This window comes from Quercus suber, unplaced genomic scaffold (assembly GCF_002906115.3).
Source record: "Quercus suber isolate HL8 unplaced genomic scaffold, Cork oak 2.0 scaffold_268, whole genome shotgun sequence".
NCBI classification, from domain to species: Eukaryota; Viridiplantae; Streptophyta; class Magnoliopsida; order Fagales; family Fagaceae; genus Quercus; species Quercus suber.
The window spans coordinates 929,547-951,763 of NW_027069724.1; the positions used below are offsets into that span (position 1 = coordinate 929,547).

Here is a 22,217-nt window from a genome sequence, read left to right on the forward strand (position 1 = left end):
TAAATGCCAAATATGAAAGTGTACTTTTACCCAAGGATGTTTTGTATCTTATTATTATTATTTTTTAAAGAATGATGTTTTGTACTTAAAAGTTAAACTTGTTTTTTTTTCTCTGTTTAATAAACTCAGCTTCCAAAGCCATGTGATCAAGTTGTTACTTTCTTCAAAAAAAAAAAAAAAAAAAAAAACAAAAAACGTTTGTAATGTACTAATTTGTCTTATTTTTTCAATAGGTGTAGTAGTGATTCAAAAGGATTTTTATTNAAAAAAAAAAAAAAAAAAAAAAAACGTGTTTGTAATGTACTAATTTGTCTTATTTTTTCAATAGGTGTAGTAGTGATTCAAAAGGATTTTTATTGATGAGATGGTCATGATGTGAATTGGGGCAAAATCAAAATAATTACAATGGTGAATACATATGATAATGATATTATTTTAATTAGAAATTACCACTTGAATAAATTTTAAAAATTTAAGAATACTAATATCACTGTTATTTTCCAGTTGTTATATACCCTTTGGAATTAAATATAAGAGGAATATTGTCTGAAAAAACTAGGAGGTCAATTCCTAAAAAAAAAAAAAAAATAGAAACCAAATCTCAATTATAAGACTAATATTGATAGAATTATAAATTCATAAAAAAATTTCTTCCCTAATTAACTATATAAAGTTATTGGAAGCTAATATCACTATAATTAGACCATAAATTAATTAACTATAGCTAATTTAAAGTCGAAATCCTTGTGACTCTTGGATATATTTTTAGCTGAAAAATCATCAGAGTAGATTATAAATATTTTCATAATTTTAATTAATATTTTACATACTCAAAACATTTGACAAATTCAAACAAAAATAGTTAATCACAATTGGCACAAATTGGCTTATCCAATAGTAAATAATTAATTTTGTAGATATTTAAAATACAAAAAAAAAAAATCAAATAAATATACAATATGCAAATTTACGTGATTCAGTTATGGACCTATGGGTGCTCATGAGTGGGGGTAAAATGATTTTTATTTAATTTATTTTTGCATGTATATTCAAGAAGTAAATAAAAAGCTACCTCAATTTGTTTTTGCATCACAGCTAAATGCAAGATAGTGTTGCCATCATCAGAGGTTTTGAAATTGAGAAAATCCCATCGTCACTCAAGGATTTCACCAATAGGTCCAAAGCCTTTAATTGGTTGTACTTAACACACAAGTGCAAAACAGTCTCATTCCCATTAAGTACAATCTGAACTGAATCAGGTCGTGCAACGATCAGCTTCTCCAAAACTTCAACTCGTCCTCTCATTGCTGCATAGTGGAGAAGAATTCTCCAATTTTGATCATGAAACAAGCATGCATCTTCATATATAGTTAATGGTTCTTGAACAATCTCGATATGGCCCTCAGAGGAAGCCAAATGAAGGGGACAACGTTTGTGGGAGTCCAATTCAACAGCTAGGCAAGGATTTTGAGTTATAAGAGTTTTAGTGAAATCAAGGTGGCCAAGCAAAGCTGATATGTGTAATGGGGTTTCACCAAAGGTGGTCAAATAAATTTTATGAAGGATGCGTGGGTCTTTATCGATCAAACTTTTCAATGTGGTTGTACAACCAATTGCTAATGTGTTGTAGAGATCAACAATATCATCTCCTCCTTGAATCGTTATTTCCATTATTGTATCATCTCTACACCGACTTCATGGTGTCTTGTGAAATTTTATCATATCGTCATCTTCACATCTCATTTGAGTCATTTCCATTCTCTCTCTCTCTCTCTCTCTCTCTCTCTCTCTCTCTCATTTGTGAATTGTGATTATAGGAAGGAAGCATATAAATAGATGGATGATCCATTGCTTGAGCAATACACTTTCATTGTTGGACGACTTTGAAATTTCATGGTCAATGGCATATTTGAGAGAGACCCTGACAAGTGGAAAGGCTGAACCTCACACGTTTCCTTGAAGTAAAATTTGGTTTGCTGTAGGTAGAAAATTATTGAATACTCCGGAAGTACAATAAATACGTACTCCTTCCCCTCACATTAATTGTGAGTTTTACCATGAATTTAATTAGTGGGACCCACAATTATGTAAGAGAGAGGAGTATGCATTTATGGTATTTCGGGAGTATCCAATAATTACCCACGGTAGGTGAGTTCGAAATAACTGTGATGAGTATTATAGGTTATGTGATTAATTAATTATTCAGTGTTGGATGGTCTTTTCTTCAAGTCTAGTTTTAATTGCTTGTTGCCAATTTGGTAGAACTTTTGATTTAAAAGGTCAATGTGATATAATATCTGAAGTGAAATTGGACAAATGCATTAAGCTCAAAATCTCGCCTATAAAAGAAAACTATATATAGAAGATTTTGAGATTGTTTAGTTAATTTGTCTTATTTATTTATTTTTATTTTATTATTAATGTATAGTTTTACATTTTAGTTTCTTTAGATATAAATGTATTTTATTATTTAAATAAAATAAAATTCACAATATCAAACGATCAAATAGAAGCACTATGCATTGATATTATCTATTTCATAGGAGCATTTACTAATATTTATTTATTTTATTATTTCTTTTACGATTCTCACTATTTATAGAGAAGACTTTGTTCTTTGTTTAGTTTGGATTATTTATTTATTTATTTTATTTGTTAATGTATAATTTTTCCTTTTAAATGTTTTAAGATAGAACTGAATTTTATTATTTTTATTATTATTCAAATAAAAAATACAAAATAAACTATATCAAATGATCTATCAGAAGCACCATGCACTGATACTATATATGTGTGTGTGTGTGTGAGGAACCATTACATATTTTAAAAATATATGGTTTAAAAAAAGTGTAAACTAATGTATAATTTCAATATTTTTTTAAAAAGTGTATAATTTGAACAGTATAATTGTGATTATTTTAACTAAATCCATGCATATATATACACAGAAATAAACACATGTCAAATTTAATCACATAACTTCATTAACTTTAATGGTCATTGGAAAAAACTTACATTTAAATTTAAAGACCATTATATGTTTTCACTGTGTTTACAATGTAATTTACATTGTATCATTTAATGTAAAAGAAAATTTTCCCTAAATTTAATAGGATAACTTGGTATATTGTGGATAACGAACTAGATAGTGTGAGCATATCTTGACAGTTGCAACTTCTTTATTGCAAAAACTATAGTCTCGTGTGAGCTTCATAGCAAGAAATTTGGTAATTTTCAAAAGTTGAAACCGTTGAAAAAAGTATTAAAAACCGTAGTATTTTTGACTGTTGAAATGACTATTGAGATCCGTCACTAAAATCTATGTCGAGAATATTTTTCTACGGCCCATGCAACCGTTGAAAAAAACTGTTACACATTTATCAACCGTTAATAAACATCAAAGTGATATTGCTTATTACTTTTATCCACATGCACTCAACCGTTGATAAATGGTATCTTGCGATTAGTTTCAACAGTTTGTAAACGTTGAAATAAGTTTTCTTTTTAAAAAATAAATAAATAAATAAATTTGAATGCACTCTTTCACGTTGATCAAAATTTAATAACTTGATTCAAAATATAAACACATGCACAATTGCATTTCTTTCACATTGATCAAAATTTAATAACTTGATTCAAAATATAAACACATGCACAATTGCATTAATACCATCAATATAATTTCCCAAATGATTTTTACAACATGTTCTAATATATATTTCTAAATGCTTTTACAACATGTACAGCTAAAACTTTTTTAAGTTGCAAATCCAGCCCAAAGGGTTCACTCAAACAAAAGTTAAAGTAACACAATAACATCGAAAATGACAAAGGAGAAATGTCAGAAGAGATTTGATTTTTTGTTAATTTCCCCCTCTTCTGTGCATGGAGGGCCTTGTTAGTTGTATTGCAGGACACATTTCTTCCTTAAGGGCTTTTGGGCTTCTTGTAGCACCGTAAACTACTGAGTTTCCTGTATTCTATGAATATCTTTGTATAACTACTTCGAATTTGTTAGTCTACTTGAAGATCAATTTAGCCCTTTCCTTCTCTTTCCTATGTTGGTCTGAGTCTCTGAGAACTACCAATCAAATCTCTTCTGACATTTCTCCNAAAAAAAAAAAAAAAAAAAAAAAAAAAAAAAAAAAAAAAAAAAAAAACTTAGTATTAACCCAAACCAAAATTCAACCAACGCTATAAAGGAAGAGAGAAGACTTTGTAATGGGAAATTGAAAAAACACAATACCAAAACACATGTTTGAAAACAAAACCATCAACCTTAATTAGAGTATAAGAAAGAACAAAAATTCACCCAAAAAAAAAAGTAGAGAGAGAGAGAGAGTACTCATTTTTTGTGTGAGAAAAATATGAATTGAATGGAAGAAATGATATCAAATTTATACAAAATAAAATGGGAAGAAGAAGAGTCAAATTATAAAAAAATAGAAAAGAATGAAGGAAGTGTAGTGGGGAAGTAGAGAGTAGTGGGAGAGATAAAGAGCCAAAGAGAGAAGGAAAAGGTTAAAAAAAAGTGTAAACATAGGTGTGGAATAATAGGAAGAAGAAAAGGTTTTTGTTTTTGTTTCTGTTGTTCTTTTTTTCTTTTTCTTTTTCTTTTTTTCCTTTTTTTTTTAGAGTAGTGAGAACAAAAGTTTAATAGAGAAAATAAGAGGTAGAAAATAGGTGGATGACGTGGCTCAATGATTGGGTAGCAAAATTTATTGCATATATATATTTAGAAGGATGAAAAAAAAAAAGAAAAAAAAAAAGAAAAGAAGACATTCAATGTTTAAAGGAGTTTTCAATATAGACAATAGACAATTAAAGTTTATGATGGTGTGTAGTACATCATGTTGGTCACAAATAATTAATTTTGCAATAGATAATCAATAAATATATCATGCCACTTCTATTTTGACATTGATAACAAAATTCTAACCTTTTTCATCAACATCAAGCCCCTAACTACAAGAAAGTTTGCTATTTTCAATGGTTGAAACCGTCGATAAAAGTATTAGAAACCAAAGAAAAAAATATTTTCAATGGTTTAAGTAACCGTTGAGAACTGCCACTGAAAACTATGTTGAAATTTTTTTTCTATAGCCTATGTGACTGTCGAAAAATGTGATTCACCTTTATCGACAGTTATTAAACATTGAAATATTATTAAAAACGGTTGAAACATATGTTTTGAGATAAATTTCAACAATTTGAAACTATTGAAATAAGTTTTTTTTTTTTTAATAAATAAATAAACAAATTTGGATGCAGTCCTTCACATGATCAAAATTTAATAACCTGACTCAAAATATAAACATAAACACAATTGTACAATTCCAAATTAAACTCCACTCTCATATAAATACTAAAGCACCAATCTAATTTTCAAGTATTCAAATAGTTCCAAGTTTTCAAAATAGCTAATTAAAAGAAAAAAAAATTGAAAAACATTGTGCTCTATCAATTATCCTCAAGTAACAGATATATGGAGAAGTGCCACTTCCCAACAAGAAGGCCAGGCCCATGACAAAAGCTAGTATCATTGAAAAAAGATGACGCATCCTTTCTTCATGTACTTCCCTGCAGAGGACACCCCCTCCCTCCTCCCATAAAACACATACATCCAATACATCCACTCTAACAAGTGCATATCCACCCAATTTGCTCCAGGTTTCATTGTTGATATTACATCATTGTGTGAATCAAGGACAACCTATAACCCATATAAAATTGGGTAAGACTTAAGTGAGGAGCTACCTAAATTTTATTAACTATGTGGATCAAAAAGTCAAGGCCCAAAGGTAAAAAATTGAAATTAAGAGTATTGACAGACCAAAATGAGCAAGTCACTTAATATAAATAACACAATAGATCAGGCTTGACACACAATGAGCAAGTTAGTGGAGCAAGAGAATCAGTGCACTACAAATATTGATAATGTAAATGAAGTCAAATTGACTCAATAAAATACCATGGTTTCAGAAGAATAATTTATCTTAGATCAACCTGACTTTTCTTTGCTTAGAGACACGGTCATACTCCACATGATATGAAATAAAAATCACAACAGCCTAGAACCTATATAAGGATGGTTCAAAAAACAAATTCCATGAATTAGCATCCCTTACGATGAAAATGATCTAAAAAAAAAACACCAAACACACCTCTGTTTTAATTCCAAGTGCCAATGACAATACAGCAGCTATAATCAAGATGATAAGGTTTAAATCTTGCCAAGCTTCCCCAAGGAACCTCTGCAGGAAAATAATGGAACATGGAAACAAATAAAGAAAAAGAAAAAGAAAACCCGTACCCAAAAATTTTCTTTATTGCTCCTTGCTATTTCTTTTATTTTACAATGTCTATCGCTTTGTGCTTGCCTCATTTATATGCATTGGTGACCTTAACCCAAGCAGGAATAAAGCAGTTGGTTCTTTATTTGCTAGCTACAACTAAAGAAATGTTTTAAATAGCTATAAAAATTTATATTCCTTTATATAGTTTATTTAAGATTGTATCATTCCCTTAGGATGCAATAAACAGGCAAAAACTTATCTTAAGTTGAAATGATTACAGACCAACTAAAACTATTGAAAAATTAAGTACAAATTCTCTAAAAATAGAAAGGCAACTACCAAAAAGTGCAAAATACTACAAGCCATAAAACATTGACAATGGCATGGTCAAAATACAAGAATAATGCTTTAGGGTGCAGAGGAAAGGCAACAACATAGGAAACTATTGAAAGAGAGAGAACAGACGTGTATGAATACTTAATTTGTATATAGCTACGTGTGTATTTCTGTACATAGATGGACAATATATATAGGCCCAACGTTAGTTGACTAGAAGGGACAAAGGATCCTTGATTGAGACTAAAATCAAGGACTTCCAGTGACTTTAACATAGAGCTTGATGCAAAATGTCTAATTAGCTAGCTAACAAATAACAATGCCACTAAACTATTGATGGATTCCTTACACTCTGATTTTACGAACTTACTACTCCAACTTGAACACCATCATGTATTTAGGGAAGCTAACCAATGTGCTAATGCATTGGCCAAGTTGGATTCTTACCCTCCACCATTTTTTATGGGGCAGGTACCCTTTGAGCTATAACTCATTGGCGATCATTATTTGGTCATTATTATCCATTGAATAGGTAACTGCTGCAATATGGATGAAACATGTTGTCATGGGACACTTTCATTTCATCACAACAAAAATGGATGGTTAGAGCTTCGTCATCCATTCCATGTCAGTTGCATTAGAGAATACAGGAAATGCAAATATGCCAAATATTACAGTGAATTGTTATGTAGGAAACTTCCATTTTCTACCACTTTTTCCTATATAACCAAGAAGGCATACAATAATGTGATGTGGGGGAAAGGCAAAGGGGACACCAATAAAGAAGACAATGTCACAGGAAAATCCTTTCCAATAATTACTCATAACCAAATCTTGACCTCATAATTTAAATCAGTTATAATATACAACAAAAATTCAAATTGTGACTATGAATATTATCATGAGTTAACATGCAGCTTACACTTCACAGAGTAGTTATAATATATTACAAAAAAGTTATTTAAGGTCAAATTTTCCCTACACTGTTCCCAAAGAAGAAACAATAAAGTATATATGGTACAACAAAGTATACCTTGTTGTTTATCAAAGCAATGATGAACAACATGCTACAGCAAAGTAAGTTATAGACAAAAAGTAAGCAATGATGAACAACATGGTACAACAAAGTATATATTGGTCACTGCTTTGCAACTACCTGCACACAACTTCACAAATTTTTTGATCTATTGCATTAGAGCCTCCTCTAACAATATTCTTCCATTAAACATTGTAGTATTTCTCTGAATCCAAACATGATACATTGATACAACCCAAACTAGTTTACAAAGGGAGGATTTGAACGCTCTTTTCCGCAGATTAGTTAAGGGGAATTATTTGAACCCTCTTCTCCCCTTTCTTCTCTTCTTAGAGTTTTATTTGTCAAGAAACTCACTTTATCATCAAGGAAGGTACTTCATCAGCCTCTAATTTTGTCTAGTACTTACTCCTTGAAGGGAAATTTCTTAAACCAAATCAATTCAAACAGATTAGTCTAATGGCTCCTTTTTCCCTTCACTGCCCTCTAGCAAATTAAGCTCATACAATGTCTAATGCCATATTCCAACTAAAGATTAGTCTGAAACCAACAACCAGCCAATAATGGTGAAACCAAAACCTCTGGGACATGGTCCCATTGATGTAAAATGAAAGAAGAAAGCGATAAACTAAAACAAAAGGAAACAGAGTTGGACTGAAACTCTACTTTTTCATTTGATAATGAAATGGCCATAATATAGGCTAAAAACAAATGGTTACAAACACAAATATAGGCACCACTAAGATCATGCTAAACAACTCCTACAAACCAGGAAACAAATAGAAACAAACTACTGAACTCCTAAAGACTAGGACAACCCAAATCCATTCTAACGTGTGTTGCACTAATTTATTCAACAATCCCTCCCTTAAACTGATGTTCCACACATAACATCAGTTTAATAAGACTCAAACTTTGAAGCGCCACCCCTCAGATAAAGTCCTTTGAACTGCAAACACCAAGTAGCTCCCTGAGCTTCTGAAATGCTGGAAATTTGAGAGGCTTTGTTAGAATATCAGCAATCTGATCTTCACTTTTGCAATAAACCAGATTAATAACTCCATCATTCGTGAGATCCCTCAAGAAATGATACTTCACATCTATATGCTTGCTTCGACCATGTGAAACAGGATTCTTTGAGAGCTTTATTGCTGAATTGTTGTCACAGTAAATAAGAGTAGGCCTATCTTCTTTGAACTGCAACTCTTCAAGAATCTTCTTCAGCCAAATAGCTTGACAAGCACAAGCTGTTGCTGCAACAAATTCAGCTTCAGTTGTTGACAATGTGACGATTGGCTGCTTCTTTGATGACCATGAAACAGCTCCTGTTCCCAACATGAAAATATACCCAGATGTGCTTTTTCGATCATCAGAATCTCCTGCATAATCACTATCTGTAAAGCCAAACAAATCTGACTTTTCTCCCTTTTTAAAGAACAGCCCAAACTCCTTAGTACCTTGCAAGTACCTAAGAATTCTTTTTGCAGCCAAAAGATGAATCTCTGTTGGACACTCCATGTATCTACTAATGACACTTACAGCATGCATTATATCAGGCCTTGTTGCAGACAAATACATTAAGCTCCCCACAATCTGCTTGTAAAGAGTATTGTTAACCTTCTTTCCTCCATCATCCTTGTTTAGCTTCAAACCAAACTCAGAAGGTGTATTCACAGGATTACAATCCTTCATCTGAAACTTGTCCAAGATTTCTCCCACGTACTTCTTTTGAGAAATAAGAATGCCAGCAGAGGACTGCAACACTTCTATGCCAAGAAAGTAATGCATCATGCCAAGATCAGACATTTCAAATTCAGCCATCATAGATTTCTTAAAGCTTTCAAACATGGCTATATTACTTCCAGTATAGATTAGATCATCTACATATAAGCAAACAATGAGCATTTTCCCTCCATCATCAACTTTTATGAAAAGTGTATGTTCATAAGGACATTTTTGAAATCCTTCCTTCAAAAAATAAGTTTCTATACAATTATACCAAGCCCTTGGGGCTTGTTTTAATCCATATAGAGCCTTCTTTAGTCTATACACTTTATGCTCATTTTCAGATTTCACATAACCAGGAGGTTGATCGATAAATACCAGTTCTTTCAAATCTCCATGGAGGAACGCTGACTTCACGTCCAGCTGGAAGATAGGCCATGAATTCTGAGTTGCTAATGCAATCACCAATCTGATTGTGTCATGCCTTGCAACTGGAGCAAAAACTTCTTTATAATCAACACCAAACTCTTGCTTATAGCCCTTGGCCACCAAGCGTGCCTTATACTTGTCGACTTCACCATTTTCCTTCAGCTTTGTCTTGTAAACCCACTTCACACCAATTGTTTTGTGCCCTTCGGGAAGATTAGATAACTCCCAAGTGTCATTCTTTTCAATGGCTGCAATTTCAGCATCCGTAGCCTTCCGCCATTTTGATTCTTTGACAGCACTTTCAAACATTGTAGGATCACAATATGAAAATAGAGCAAAATGAGTGAGTGGGTCTTCAGATTGATCAATTCTGGTTACCTCATAATCATACATCCATGCTGGCCTCCTTCGAACACGATGAGAACGTGATTCAGCTGCTGCTTCTGGTGCTGTTGGAGTGACTTCAGAGGCTACAGGAGTTTCATTTTGAGGATTTTCAAATGCATCAGTTGTTGGAGCAAGGTGTTGCTGCGGCTGGTTTACTTCATCACCTTCTTCTCCATCAAAACTAGCTGGAATTGGCTCTCCAACTACATTTTTGCTCCATTCCCAGATTTGATCTTCATCAAAAACAACGTCTCGACTGATAAGTATTTTCTTAGTGTTAGGATTGTAAAGCTTATAAGCTTTTGACTGATCACTAACACCGAGAAAAATACATTTTTCTCCCTTATCATCTAGCTTCTTCCTCTTCTGATCTGGAATATAGGCATATGCAACACACCCAAAAATTCTAAAGTGATCAACAGCTGGTTTCCATCCGCTCCATGCTTCCTCAGGTGTCATATTTTTAACAGCAAGTGTGGGACTTCTATTCAATATATGAATGCTCCAGTTAACTGCTTCAGGCCAAAAACTCTTTGGAATACAACTCTTAATTAAAAGACTTCGCACCATATTTAGAATAGTGCGATTCTTCCTTTCACAAACACCATTCTGTTGGGGCGTATAAGCTGCTGTAAGCTGCCTCTTTATTCCATGAGTCTCACAGAAACTTGCAAATTCATGTGAGTTATATTCTCCACCATAATCTGTACGTAGAGTTTTTATGGGACTGCCAACTTCTTTCTCAACTAGCGCTTTATAGCTTTTAAAGGCTAGAAAGGCTTCAGACTTCTCTTGCAAAAAATAAACCCAGCTTTTGCGACTAAAATCATCAATGAAGGTTAGTATATATCTCTTACCTCCATTAGAATGTGGAGTTATTGGCCCGCAAATGTCAGAATGAACAAGCTCCAGTGCAGCCTTCGCCCTCCATGATTTCCCTTGTCGGAATTGATTACGGTGTTGTTTGCTAACAACACATTCTTCACAAATTTCAGAAGGAGCTATAATTTGAGGAAGACCAGTTACCATATTCCTTTGTTGTAAAGTTTTCAACCCGCCAAAGCTAAGATGCCCATAGCGAAAATGCCATAGTCATTCCTTCTCTCCCAATCTTGCAGAAAGACATGAGTAAGCGGTGTCATGAAGATACAATGGAAACATTCTATTGGCTGTCATGTTGACTTGAGCTATCAAGCCCAACTTCTCATCTTCAATTCTACAGACTCCATTTTTGATAGAGATTCCATATCCCTTTTCTTATAGCTGACCAATACTGAGTAAATTTGTTCTCAAATCTGGAACAAAGAGAACATTAGAAATAGTTTGAATAGAATTTCTGTTGGTTTGAATTGCTACCTTTCCCTTTCCCATAACAGAGACTGTAGAGCCATCACCAAACTTCACAACATCACGAAAAGCTTCATCCAATTCAGAGAATACAGACTTCTCTCCACTCATATGGTTGCTGCAGCCAGTGTCTAAGTACCACAAGAATTTCTTGTGGGTTTCCTCCTTGCCGTGACAAGCCATCAACAAAGACACTTCTTCTTCCTTCTCAGCAAAATTGGACTGCTTTCCACCATCTCTCCTTAGATTAGTACGACACTCTGACTTGTAGTGGCCAAACTTGTGACACCTATAGCATTCAACTCTTGATTTGTCTACTGAATTTGACTTAGAAGATGTTGAATGATTGTTGTTGTTTTCATGGCCTTTTCCTCTCCCTTGAGAATCAAAATCTTCAGATTTATAATTTGAGTGTCTACCATCAATGCCACCTCTGCCTCTGCCTCTGCCTCTTCCTCATCCTTGACCTCCTCCTTTTGATGCCAAGGCTTGTAAAGCTTGCTCCTCTTTGTCTTGCCGATTCATTTTCTGCTCATGAACCAACAAAGAACTCTGCAATTCATCAATGGACATACTGTCAGTGTCTTTAGATTCCTCAATAGAACAAACAACATAGTTGAATTTTGTTGTCATCGAACGAAGAATCTTCTCAATGATAGTGACATCTGCCATTTTGTCACCATGAATTCTCATCTTATTTGCGATTGTCATTGTCCTGGAAAAGTAATCTAACACCGATTCTCCAGACTTCATGTGTAAAGTTTCAAAATCGCCTCGAAGTGCTTGAAGCTGTGCCCTCTTTGCCTTTGCTGTCCCCTCATACTTCTTCTTCATAGAATCCCAGATCTGCTTGGAAGTTTTTTTACAAAGAATGGTTTCCAGGATGGAACGATCAATTACCTGGAAGAGATAATTCTTTGCTTTGAGATCCTTCAACTTCCGCCCTTCAAGCTCCACCTTCTGTGCATCTATCAGCTCAACGCCTGCTGCTGGTTTTGTTACTCCAGAAACAACAACTGTCCAATATTCTTTGGACCTCAAAAAATTCTCCATGAGCATGCTCCAATGGTCATAGTGACCATCAAAGCGTGGGATTGCCGCCTGCACAAAATTTGAATCTGAAGCCATCAATACTGTTTGGTGACTCTTTCTCTCTTGCTTTTCTCACTGGCTCTGATACCACTGATGTAAAATGAAAGAAGAAAGTGATAAACTAAAACAAAAGGAAACAGAGTTGGACTGAAACTCTACTTTTTCATTTGATAATGAAATGGCCATAATATAGGCTAAAAACAAACGGTTACAAACACAAATATAGGCACCACTAAGATCATGCTAAACAACTCCTACAAACCAGGAAACAAATAGAAACAAACTACTGAACTCCTAAAGACTAGGGCAACCCAAATCCATTCTAACGTGTGCTGCACTAATTTATTCAACACCCATAAATACACCAGGGAATGTAATCCCAAAAAATCAGTACAATTCCTGATTTTATAAATTTTTTTAAGAAAATAGTCATGGTTTCACTACAATATTTCACAAAGAAACTATAAAATCAGAGTAACTTATTATGAATGCAATGGCTACAGTTTAAAAAAAAAAAAAAAATTAAACGGCCCCCCTCCCCCCTAGCATTATTGAAGCTGAAGCCAAGGTAGTTGTAATAGGCGGGCCTTATGGCATAGTAAGATAGACAAGAGTTTGTGCGTGGTAGGATTTAATTGGCTCCTTGGATCTATAAAGCCCCTTTGTTTTGACGCGTTAGGTGCCTTTATCTTTACTCTCTCCTCTCTCTCTCAAAAATATCAAAACAAGGTAGAGTGACATTGTTTAGAGAGAAAAATATTGGAGCCACTGAGAGAGAATGGATCCCTCCATTTCGTTTGAAGCTGATCAAGCATCTAGTCAGCCTTCGCAAACAGAGGACAACATTGGCATGGAACCGGTTTATTACAACGCCGCAGAAAAAGGCGAAATCGGGGTCTTCAAAAATATTGAAGAGTCTGATATAAACCAATTACTAACCCCAAATAGAAACACAGTCCTTCATATTTACCTCTCAAGCCTAAAAGAGTCAGAATCAAAATATTCAATATCAAAATATTTAGAATCAAATGATTCAGAACCAGAAGATTCAGAATTATCAACAGCCTTTGTTGAAGAAATTCTCGAAATGTGTCCACCACTGCTGCGGCAAGCTAATGTCAAAGGTGAAACTCCCTTGCATATCGCAGCAAGGTATGGGCATGCTGCCATCATGGATGTTTTAATTAAACGTGCAACGGTGCAAGAGAAAGAGCTCCCCAAGAAAACCTCGAAAATGGTGTTAATTCCGCGGTCCAAAAGATGCTGGAGATGACGAATAATGAAAAGGATGTCGCGTTGCATGAGACTGTACGTGGTAATCATTTTAAGGTAGTGGAACGGTTGATTAAAGAGGGCAGAGATTTTTCATATTCTCATAATGATGCTGGTGAGACTCAGTGGCGACTCCAGGAATTTTGTCTAGGGTGTTTCTATTCCACTTTGAAAAAATTTCGGGTCATTTCGATCTATTTCGAGTGTTTCAGAATATTTCGGTAAATATTGACCGAAATTTAAGATTTGACCAGCATGAAGTTTGTGCTTAAAAAAAAAAATTATAAACTATAAGTTCATTTGAAATATTAATAAAATTATTAATTATTGATGTTTAGTTGTTTCATTAATTTGCTTGTCTTTTATAAACTATAATTTGTTGCAATGTTATGAATATCATTCGGAACCTGTTTCGGTTTGTCCAATGAAACAGAATATTTCGATATCAACCTATTTCGGCGTACTGTTTTAGAGTGTTTCGGGGTTCTTTTAAAAAAAAAAATATTCTTATACAACATAAAATTATCAATTCAAAAAAGTATTACTAAATATCAAATATTACAAATCATTTAATATTAAGCCTTAACATCAATATCACATCCAAGATTTATAACAAGTCATTACTTACATAATAGTAATTAATAAAATAATCCCATAAAAAATTAAATAAAATAATACCTTTACTAATTGCTATTAATATAGTGATTTAGAGAGAAAATCTTAAAAAGGGGTTTAGATTGTTTATTTTTAAAAAATTCGTATTTGAATTATTATTGTAAATAAATGAATTTTTTTTTAAACCAAAATTTTGTAAATAAATGAATATTTTGAGAATTTGGGATAATTATAATCATGATTCATGAAGCTTCTAGGAAGCTCCACTCCCACCTACTCCCACGTGCCTTGAGTCATTTTCCCTCAATAGTCAATATCACTTTTCAAAGCTACATTTGTCATTTACAAGTCTCATAAAATGTAACTCTCTCACTATTCCTATTTTATTTTTTAAGGGTAAGCAAATACAAAAATTTAAATTATTATATATAATTTTTTTTTTCTTTTTTTTTTGCAGGTCAGGGTGTCCCTAGGAACACCCTGACTTCAACGTGGCGTTGCCACTGGTGAGACTCCACTTTACATGGCTGTGGAGAGAGAATTTAAAGAAGTGGCATTTCACATTTTGGAAACCGGCTCATGATGGTCCCCTTGGTAGAACAACGTTGTATGCTACAGTAATTATATACAATTTTGGTAATGTCTATTTGTTTTTTTTCAATACTCCAGCATGCATGGTTGAGTAGAAAGTAGCATCATAAATTTTGCTGTCAATAATCACCTATTTAATATACAAGAAGTTTGATAACATATATTTTCCTGTGAAATATATTTATTTATAAAGTATTAATAAATAAATAAAATTAAATTGATCAAAATTTATAGAAAATAACACACTCAATTTAATTAAAATTTATTTAATGATCAAACCTAATTTAATAAGAATTTAGTAAGTATTGAATTTTTTTCATCCCCCAAAAAAAAAATTGTTTTCTGAGTAATTTAAATTAATATAATTTATTGTTATTTGTAATTCTAAAAATAAAATAAAAAAATATTTATTAGGATGATGATGTGAATAAATATTGGCTTCTAAAATTTTATCTGACAAACATTAGAACAAATCAATAAAAATCAAACATTTATTTTATATTATTATATAGATATAAAGTTTTTTTTTTTTTTGAGAAACTATATATATAAATATAAAGTTATATATACATTATAAGATTGATAAAACTAGTGGAACCAAATCGTGATATGCGACAGGTTACAGCCAATGATTTATCATATTTTTGTAACAAATACAACACCAAAGATATTACGTATTCATCTTTCAAATCTAAAATATAAGAATGTGTAATATCTTCAAAATTAAAACTAAAAAATTAAATAAATTTGTAACTGAGTTATAGGAGTAATCTTATATTATATATCAACAACAATTTTTTAATATATATTACAGATTAAGTTTATGGATTATGTTAACAATATAAAGTGAGAGAGAAAGACTGAATAGTCTATATATTGATGTGTAAATAATAATGTACAATAGAGAGCCTTATATAAGCTAGGTATGTATGCAGTACAAGTAATATGAGTAAACTACAAGTACAGTATACTGGGCTAAGCCCAATGGGTTGATCTAGTCTAAGCTATACACTAACATCCCCTCAAACTCGAGGTGACAAGGAGGGAGCCAACTGGAGTTTGGATATAAGATCTCGAAGACGACTAAGCAGTTGAGTCTTTGTGAAGATATTAGCAGGCTGGTCAGTAGAGGAGATGGAGAACAACTTGAGATTGCCTTTCTTGAGATGCTGGCAAGGATGTGGCAGTTGATCTCAATGTGCTTGGTGCGTTCATGGAAAACATCATTATGAGTAATGTAGATAGCACTACGATTGTCACAATAAAGAGGAGTGGCAGTGGGCTGTGGAGCATCCATGTTAGCCAAGAGCCAGCGAAGCCAGACAAGCTCGCAGGTGGTGTCGGCAACGGCACGATACTCAACCTCAGTACTGGAATGGGAAAGCACATCATGCTTCTTACTATGCCATAAGACAAGAGAAGTACCCAACAAGAAACAGAAACCTATGATAGAACATCGATCAGTCGGATCACCTACCCAATTCGCATCTGAATAAGTATGAAGCTCGAGAGTAGACCGAGAGGAGTAGTGGAGACCATGATAAAGTGTTCCCTTGACATATCGAAGAATCCGAAGAATAGCAGCATAGTGGACAGAACGAGGGGCGTCCATGAACTTACTAACCATACCCACGGCACGTGAAATATCTAGACGAGTAACAGTGAGATAGATCAGACTACCAACCAACTGATGATAGCAAGAAGCATCAGATATAGGTTCACCATCCAAGGGTGTGAGCTTTGCATTGTATTCCAAGGGAGTGGAAACAATCTTGTTGTCAATGATACCGGCTTTGGAGAGAAGATCAGAAGCATATTTAGCTTGAGAAAGATAGTATCCATCAGAGGATGAGATAACCTCAAGACCAAGAAAATAGTTGAGAGTGCCCAAATCTTTCATCTCAAAATGCTAACTAAGGAAGTGCTGAAGAGAGCGGATACTTGCAGAATCATCTCCAGTAATAATCATATCATCAACATAGAGAAGAATAAGAGTGATACCAACAGAGGATCTTCAGACGAAGAGAACAGTGTTATGAGGACTCGAAGTGAAACCCCGCTGAGCAACAACTAAGCTAAACTTTTCAAACCAAGCTCAGGAGCCTGCTTAAGGCCATAAAAAGCACGGCGAAGGCGACAAACTTGACTGCCTGAGTGTGGATAGCCAGGGGGTGGTTGCATGTACACTTCTTCTTGGAGGTCTCCGTTGAGGAAAGCATTTTTCACATCCATTTGATAAAGAGGCCAACAACGAACAACAGCCATAGCAATGAGACATTTGACAGATGTAAGGCGAGCAACNATCTTGACAATTCCACAAGTGAACCCTTGAAGGATTCGGTAAAGAATAATGGTGAGATTAGTATTTTAGTTATCCTCTCCTTTCTTCCTCTTTCTCACCGAACTCTTCTTAACTCACTTGGATGTTACCTCTTGTTTGGGTTATTCATGTTACCTCACTTCTAGTCTTAGGGAATTCTTGGCTGTTGCCTCTTTCACATTGTATCTATTTTATTGTGGATAAATGTGTGGCTGTTATTTAGTAATCATTGTGATTCAAATCAAACTTAAGATTGCCATTTTCATCCTGAATTACAACTTTTATATTACTTTAGTGAAGTAGAAGGGTATGGGTGGTAAGTCCCAGATATGCTGTAAAGTGGTAATATTATATTGTCGTTAGCTTTTATGATGAAAAACTAATGTATCTATTTACCTAAAGAGAAAAATAAAAAATGAAAATAGAGAACCAGGATATCACTAGAGAGAGCACTGTTAAACTTTGAGCAACATTATGAGATGAAAGTTCCTTCATTCTACCTCTACCTTGTGGCATTTAGAGGGCTGATCATTTGGTTATTAGTTTCTCAAATTACGTGGTTTCCTTCTTCATCTTCTTGTGTTGCTTTCGATATTTTCATAACAGAGTTCTGTTTTATGACATACTTGTAGCAATTGTGTCTTTCTACGAGAAGAATTATTACTAACTATTTTATCTGAATCTAGAGTATAAGTGGATTAATTTTCAGGTGATGCTCCAAAACTTTTTGGCTCGGTTCAAAGAAAGCCTGGCCGTGGTGATACAACATTGTCAGTTAGCTGCTCTGACAAGATAGCTCGTTGGAATGTTGTGGGAGTTCAAGGTTTGTCCTTTAATAACTAACTGTGATCCCATGTTCAAGCATAGATAATTATTAGCTTTCTGTTTTTCTTAAAGATAGGTGTGACCCCCTATTGATGAAAAGATGAGTGAAAGTCACTTGAAATGGACTTTGGTCATGTGCATAGGAGAGCAGATTATGCACTAGTGAGTAAGAGTGAGTAAATTCAAGTCTAGGGAATGAAAAAAGATAGAGGAAAACCTAAAAAAACTGTAATAGAAGTATAAAAAAATACATGTCAATTAAAGAGGTAACAGAGAGTATGACTTTGAATATAATAGAATTAAGGAAAAAGGATACATGTTGCTACCTTGATTAGTCTGTTGAGCATCCATAACCGACCCCAAAATTTTGGGATAAGGCTTTGATGTTCTTTAAATTTAAAAATAGTATCTTGATACCATTTGATATCATTAATAATTTAATAGTTACTATAATCTAAATTGTACGATCGTGTGTTTGCACCTGTGTAAAATGTGTTAATTTTAGAATCGTAAAATACATGCATAAATCCTTGACTAATATGTTGAGGATTGATAGCCAACATTAAAAATTTGGGACTAAGGCTTTGTTGTTGTTGCTGTTGCTGTTGCTGTATTAGATGAGCATACATGTTTGTAGGATTGTATCACCTGTTTTTCTCTTTTCTTGTTATAGACACTTTGGCAAGTGTTTACGGTTTTACTTACTATAATTTTATAAATTGTTGGGCACTATTAGTATGGGAATAAAATAAAAAGGTCATTCATTCTCTTATTTCAGGGGCTCTGCTTTCCTACTTTCTTCAACCTGTTTACCTTTCTTCTGTTACTGTTGGGGGATCCCCTAACAGTCCTGAAAAGTTTCTCTTAGAGGATTGCTTGAAAAGAGCTATATATGATCGAGTCCAACCATTTTCAAGTGAGCTAATGAGCCCCTTTCAGGTGAACCAGGTCTGTAAAGTGAGTATTATCTCTGTAAAATGGAAAATAAGCAGGCTTATGACAACATTACTCTAACTACACTGGCAGCCACAATTCTGGGCAGCCCCAATACCACCAAAGGAGTTTCAGCATTCTGAAACAGCTTTGAGCACTTTAACATGCGGGTACTTCAGTTAAATTTGACCAGTTATAGTTGTTCACATTATGCTATAATTGTTTGGTTGCTAAATGTTTCTGCGTGCTTTGATTGTCAGGTATTCGATTTGTTGGAATAAAGCTGGTTTGCATGAAGTCATTCTCGGAACCACTGGAAGAAAGCAAGGAACCTCTGCCAAAGGAGCACTTTCTCCATCTACTGAGTCCTCTCTGTGCAAGTAAGTTTATAATATGCTTGAACAAAATTCACCTGTAGAAATAGCATAATCACCATCATCACTATTATTGCACAGAAAGCGATTATTGGAGATTTTCTTGTCACTAGGACATGAATGCCAAACCAAAGATCCAGCCAATGAGATTTCTTATCGAGCACTCAAGGTAATATTTTTAATTTTCTGCATGTTGATCTGCAGACTGTTTTTGATTGACTATTATGTTATTTAGATGATGAGGTAATTTCAGGATTTTTTAACAAAAAGAAAATGTTGTCTTCAGTTATTTTGGCAAACCAGGCTCAATACAATTTGAGACATTTTCTTATATTTAAATATCAAATAAATAATATCTTTTGAACTTTTTATATATATTTTTTATTAATTTAAAATCCAATCTTCTCACTTTTTGAAATACAAAATTACTAATTAGGTTTTTGTATTCAAATTTTGCTAACATCTCTATATTTTGTACCGATCTCTTTTCTTTTATCTGGATTGTAAATATTTATAGGAATATAGTTAGTTGAAGCATTTAGGCTGCATCAATGGGGATATGTGTAAAAAGGAGTTGATTTTCAAATTTCACCTGAATTTATTTCAATAATTTTTCTCATTATTTTATCCCTTATCCTACATATTTAAGACTCAAGATGTTAAAGAGGTAACTTTTGTTAAGAATGCCGGAGATACAATATTCCTAATTTTGTTGCCTAATTACAAAAACATGTTTACTCTGTGAAGAAAATTTTGTTAATAAAAATATGTAGTGAAATGTGCATGTGTGAATGAGAGACAAAAGCAGCAAGCATGTGATCAGTTATGTAATTTTTTGGCAAGTGAAGGTTCCATAAGCTGCATCCTAAAATTGTGAGATGTAAATTCAAGTAAATGTACTTGGCGATTTAGACCCACAAAAAAATAAACAAATGTATTGGTGGTTTAGCATTTTTATTGATTTGCTGTATCTGAAGATGTGAAAAATGGATTTCAGCTAGCTGGTATCAACTGGTGTATATCACCTATCATCTTTTAACTGGTTTCACATAATAATCCCTTTCCAGGAGAGGGCTCAGGAATACAACTTGACTTCAAAAAATTTTAAAGGAAGACCGCCATTTAGCAATTGGCTATTGAAACCGGAGGACTATGAAGCCTTCTCCATTTTCAGATAATAAGGTGAGATATGTGCTACTTACTCTGCAATTCTGTTAGCACATTAGTGAGAGATGGTAAATTGTTCTAAATTAATTGCTGGTGAGATGGTAAATAGTTCTAGATGAATTGGTGAGTGCATAACCCTGCCTTCAATGCAAAATGGAAGTTTGCAGTCTCATTTTTTCTTTTAGGCCATTCAGAGTATGAAAGCAGATAGACAAAAAGGTGAGGAACCTAAGGTCACTGCTTGCAATGTTACAACTGCTCTTCCAGTTTATTTATGAGTATGAATGGTGCGGATGTTCATTTGTTGTTGCTAAGCTGTGTCATCGGCCCAGGTCATAGACGAGTCTATGGCATCGGTGAATGGTTCCAATGGAAGAGCACCAATTGTTATTCTTCCAGTTTATTTATGAGTCTATACCAATTGTTATTCTTCAAGTCTATACCAATGTTATTCTGCTTGACGCCTTTTTCTAGTCTTCACTTTGTACTTGTTCCTAGTGCACCAATTGTATCCATGCTAACTTTTTGAATTTCAGCTAATGACATTGGTATAGACTCAGGACTAAGTTTAGAGAGATGAACACCAATTATAATATTCATTTGTTCATACTGCTGCAATAATCGAATGCTTAATTGTTAGTAATAATCTGGTGATGCTTAGCATCTTCTGCACATGAATAGCTTGAGTGAAAAATACACCATATTTTTTAGTTTATTTATTTATTTATTATCGAGTGTGACTATTTTTCTAATTTGGGTCGTCTCTGACAGCCTGGTTTGGGGGCCCAAGGAAGCAAGAATTCTGATTAGCTGTTTGCGTTTATACATGTGCCGTGCCACTTGGTTCAATAATATTTCAATGGATTGTTTTATGAGTTACGTATTGTTTACCCTAAAAGTAAAAAGTCAAAAGCGTTCTAGGTTGATCTTCCACGTGGCAATACTATGGGGGTATTGAGTATAAACTGATTTTGATTTGATAAAGAATTAAACTTTTGTATAGTCCTTTAGGTGCACTATATTAGGTTTTTCTTAATTAAATTCAAATTTTTAGTTGCATTGACCAATAAGATAAGAATAGTGTTATCCTTTTTAAGAACAATTAAATTCAAAACAAACAAGTGTTAGAATTCAATTAGAGAACCTAATGTACTGTACTTAAGGTATTGTATTTAAGGTATTGTATCTAAATTTTATCAAGGGCATGTAGCTTGCTGGAGAGTTTACACAAAAACAGTTACACTATAAGATGGTAGATAGCTAGTACATCCTCAATGTAATCGGGTTGGCCTTATTTTTAATAATATTTTACGTTACCTATTAAAAAAAATGGTGGATAGTGATTTTTTTCTTGAAGTTAGCTTGCTAATCAGGGTCTTAACCATGTTGAGCTGAGTGGGAGCACTTGATGTTCAGTATAAAAATAATTCTACATTCCAAAATGAGATACTTTTGGGGTGTTTTATTTAATT

The 22,217-nt window shown here is 33.6% G+C and overlaps 3 protein-coding genes and 1 long non-coding RNA gene across 4 annotated transcripts; 1 reads left to right on the forward strand and 3 right to left on the reverse strand.

Moving 5' to 3' along the window:
• Window positions 1-1,095: 1,095 nt before the first annotated feature.
• On the reverse strand, window positions 1,096-1,671 carry LOC136070899 (ankyrin repeat-containing protein BDA1-like). The gene has a single exon (XM_065781477.1). The coding sequence runs from the start codon at window positions 1,669-1,671 to the stop codon at window positions 1,096-1,098; it is 576 nt and encodes a 191-aa protein (XP_065637549.1).
• A 3,663-nt stretch (window positions 1,672-5,334) lies between these two features.
• LOC136070903 (uncharacterized) lies at window positions 5,335-6,300 on the reverse strand. The gene is made up of 2 exons (XR_010632187.1): window positions 6,165-6,300; window positions 5,335-5,713 (listed from the first exon to the last, which is right to left on the reverse strand). It is a non-coding gene; the product is annotated as an uncharacterized LOC136070903 (long non-coding RNA).
• Window positions 6,301-16,120: 9,820 nt separating this feature from the next.
• LOC136070900 (uncharacterized mitochondrial protein AtMg00810-like) lies at window positions 16,121-17,026 on the reverse strand. The gene has a single exon (XM_065781478.1). It carries the CDS (start codon window positions 17,024-17,026, stop codon window positions 16,121-16,123), a length of 906 nt encoding a protein of 301 aa, XP_065637550.1.
• Window positions 17,027-17,032: 6 nt separating this feature from the next.
• Window positions 17,033-21,417, forward strand: LOC136061312 (tRNA-specific adenosine deaminase TAD1-like). The gene is made up of 8 exons (XM_065781479.1): window positions 17,033-17,158; window positions 17,368-17,479; window positions 18,156-18,269; window positions 19,050-19,219; window positions 19,298-19,374; window positions 19,465-19,584; window positions 19,660-19,747; window positions 20,646-21,417. The coding sequence occupies exons 1-8, from the start codon at window positions 17,033-17,035 to the stop codon at window positions 20,754-20,756; spliced, it is 918 nt and encodes a 305-aa protein (XP_065637551.1). The 3' UTR covers window positions 20,757-21,417.
• Window positions 21,418-22,217: the final 800 nt, after the last annotated feature.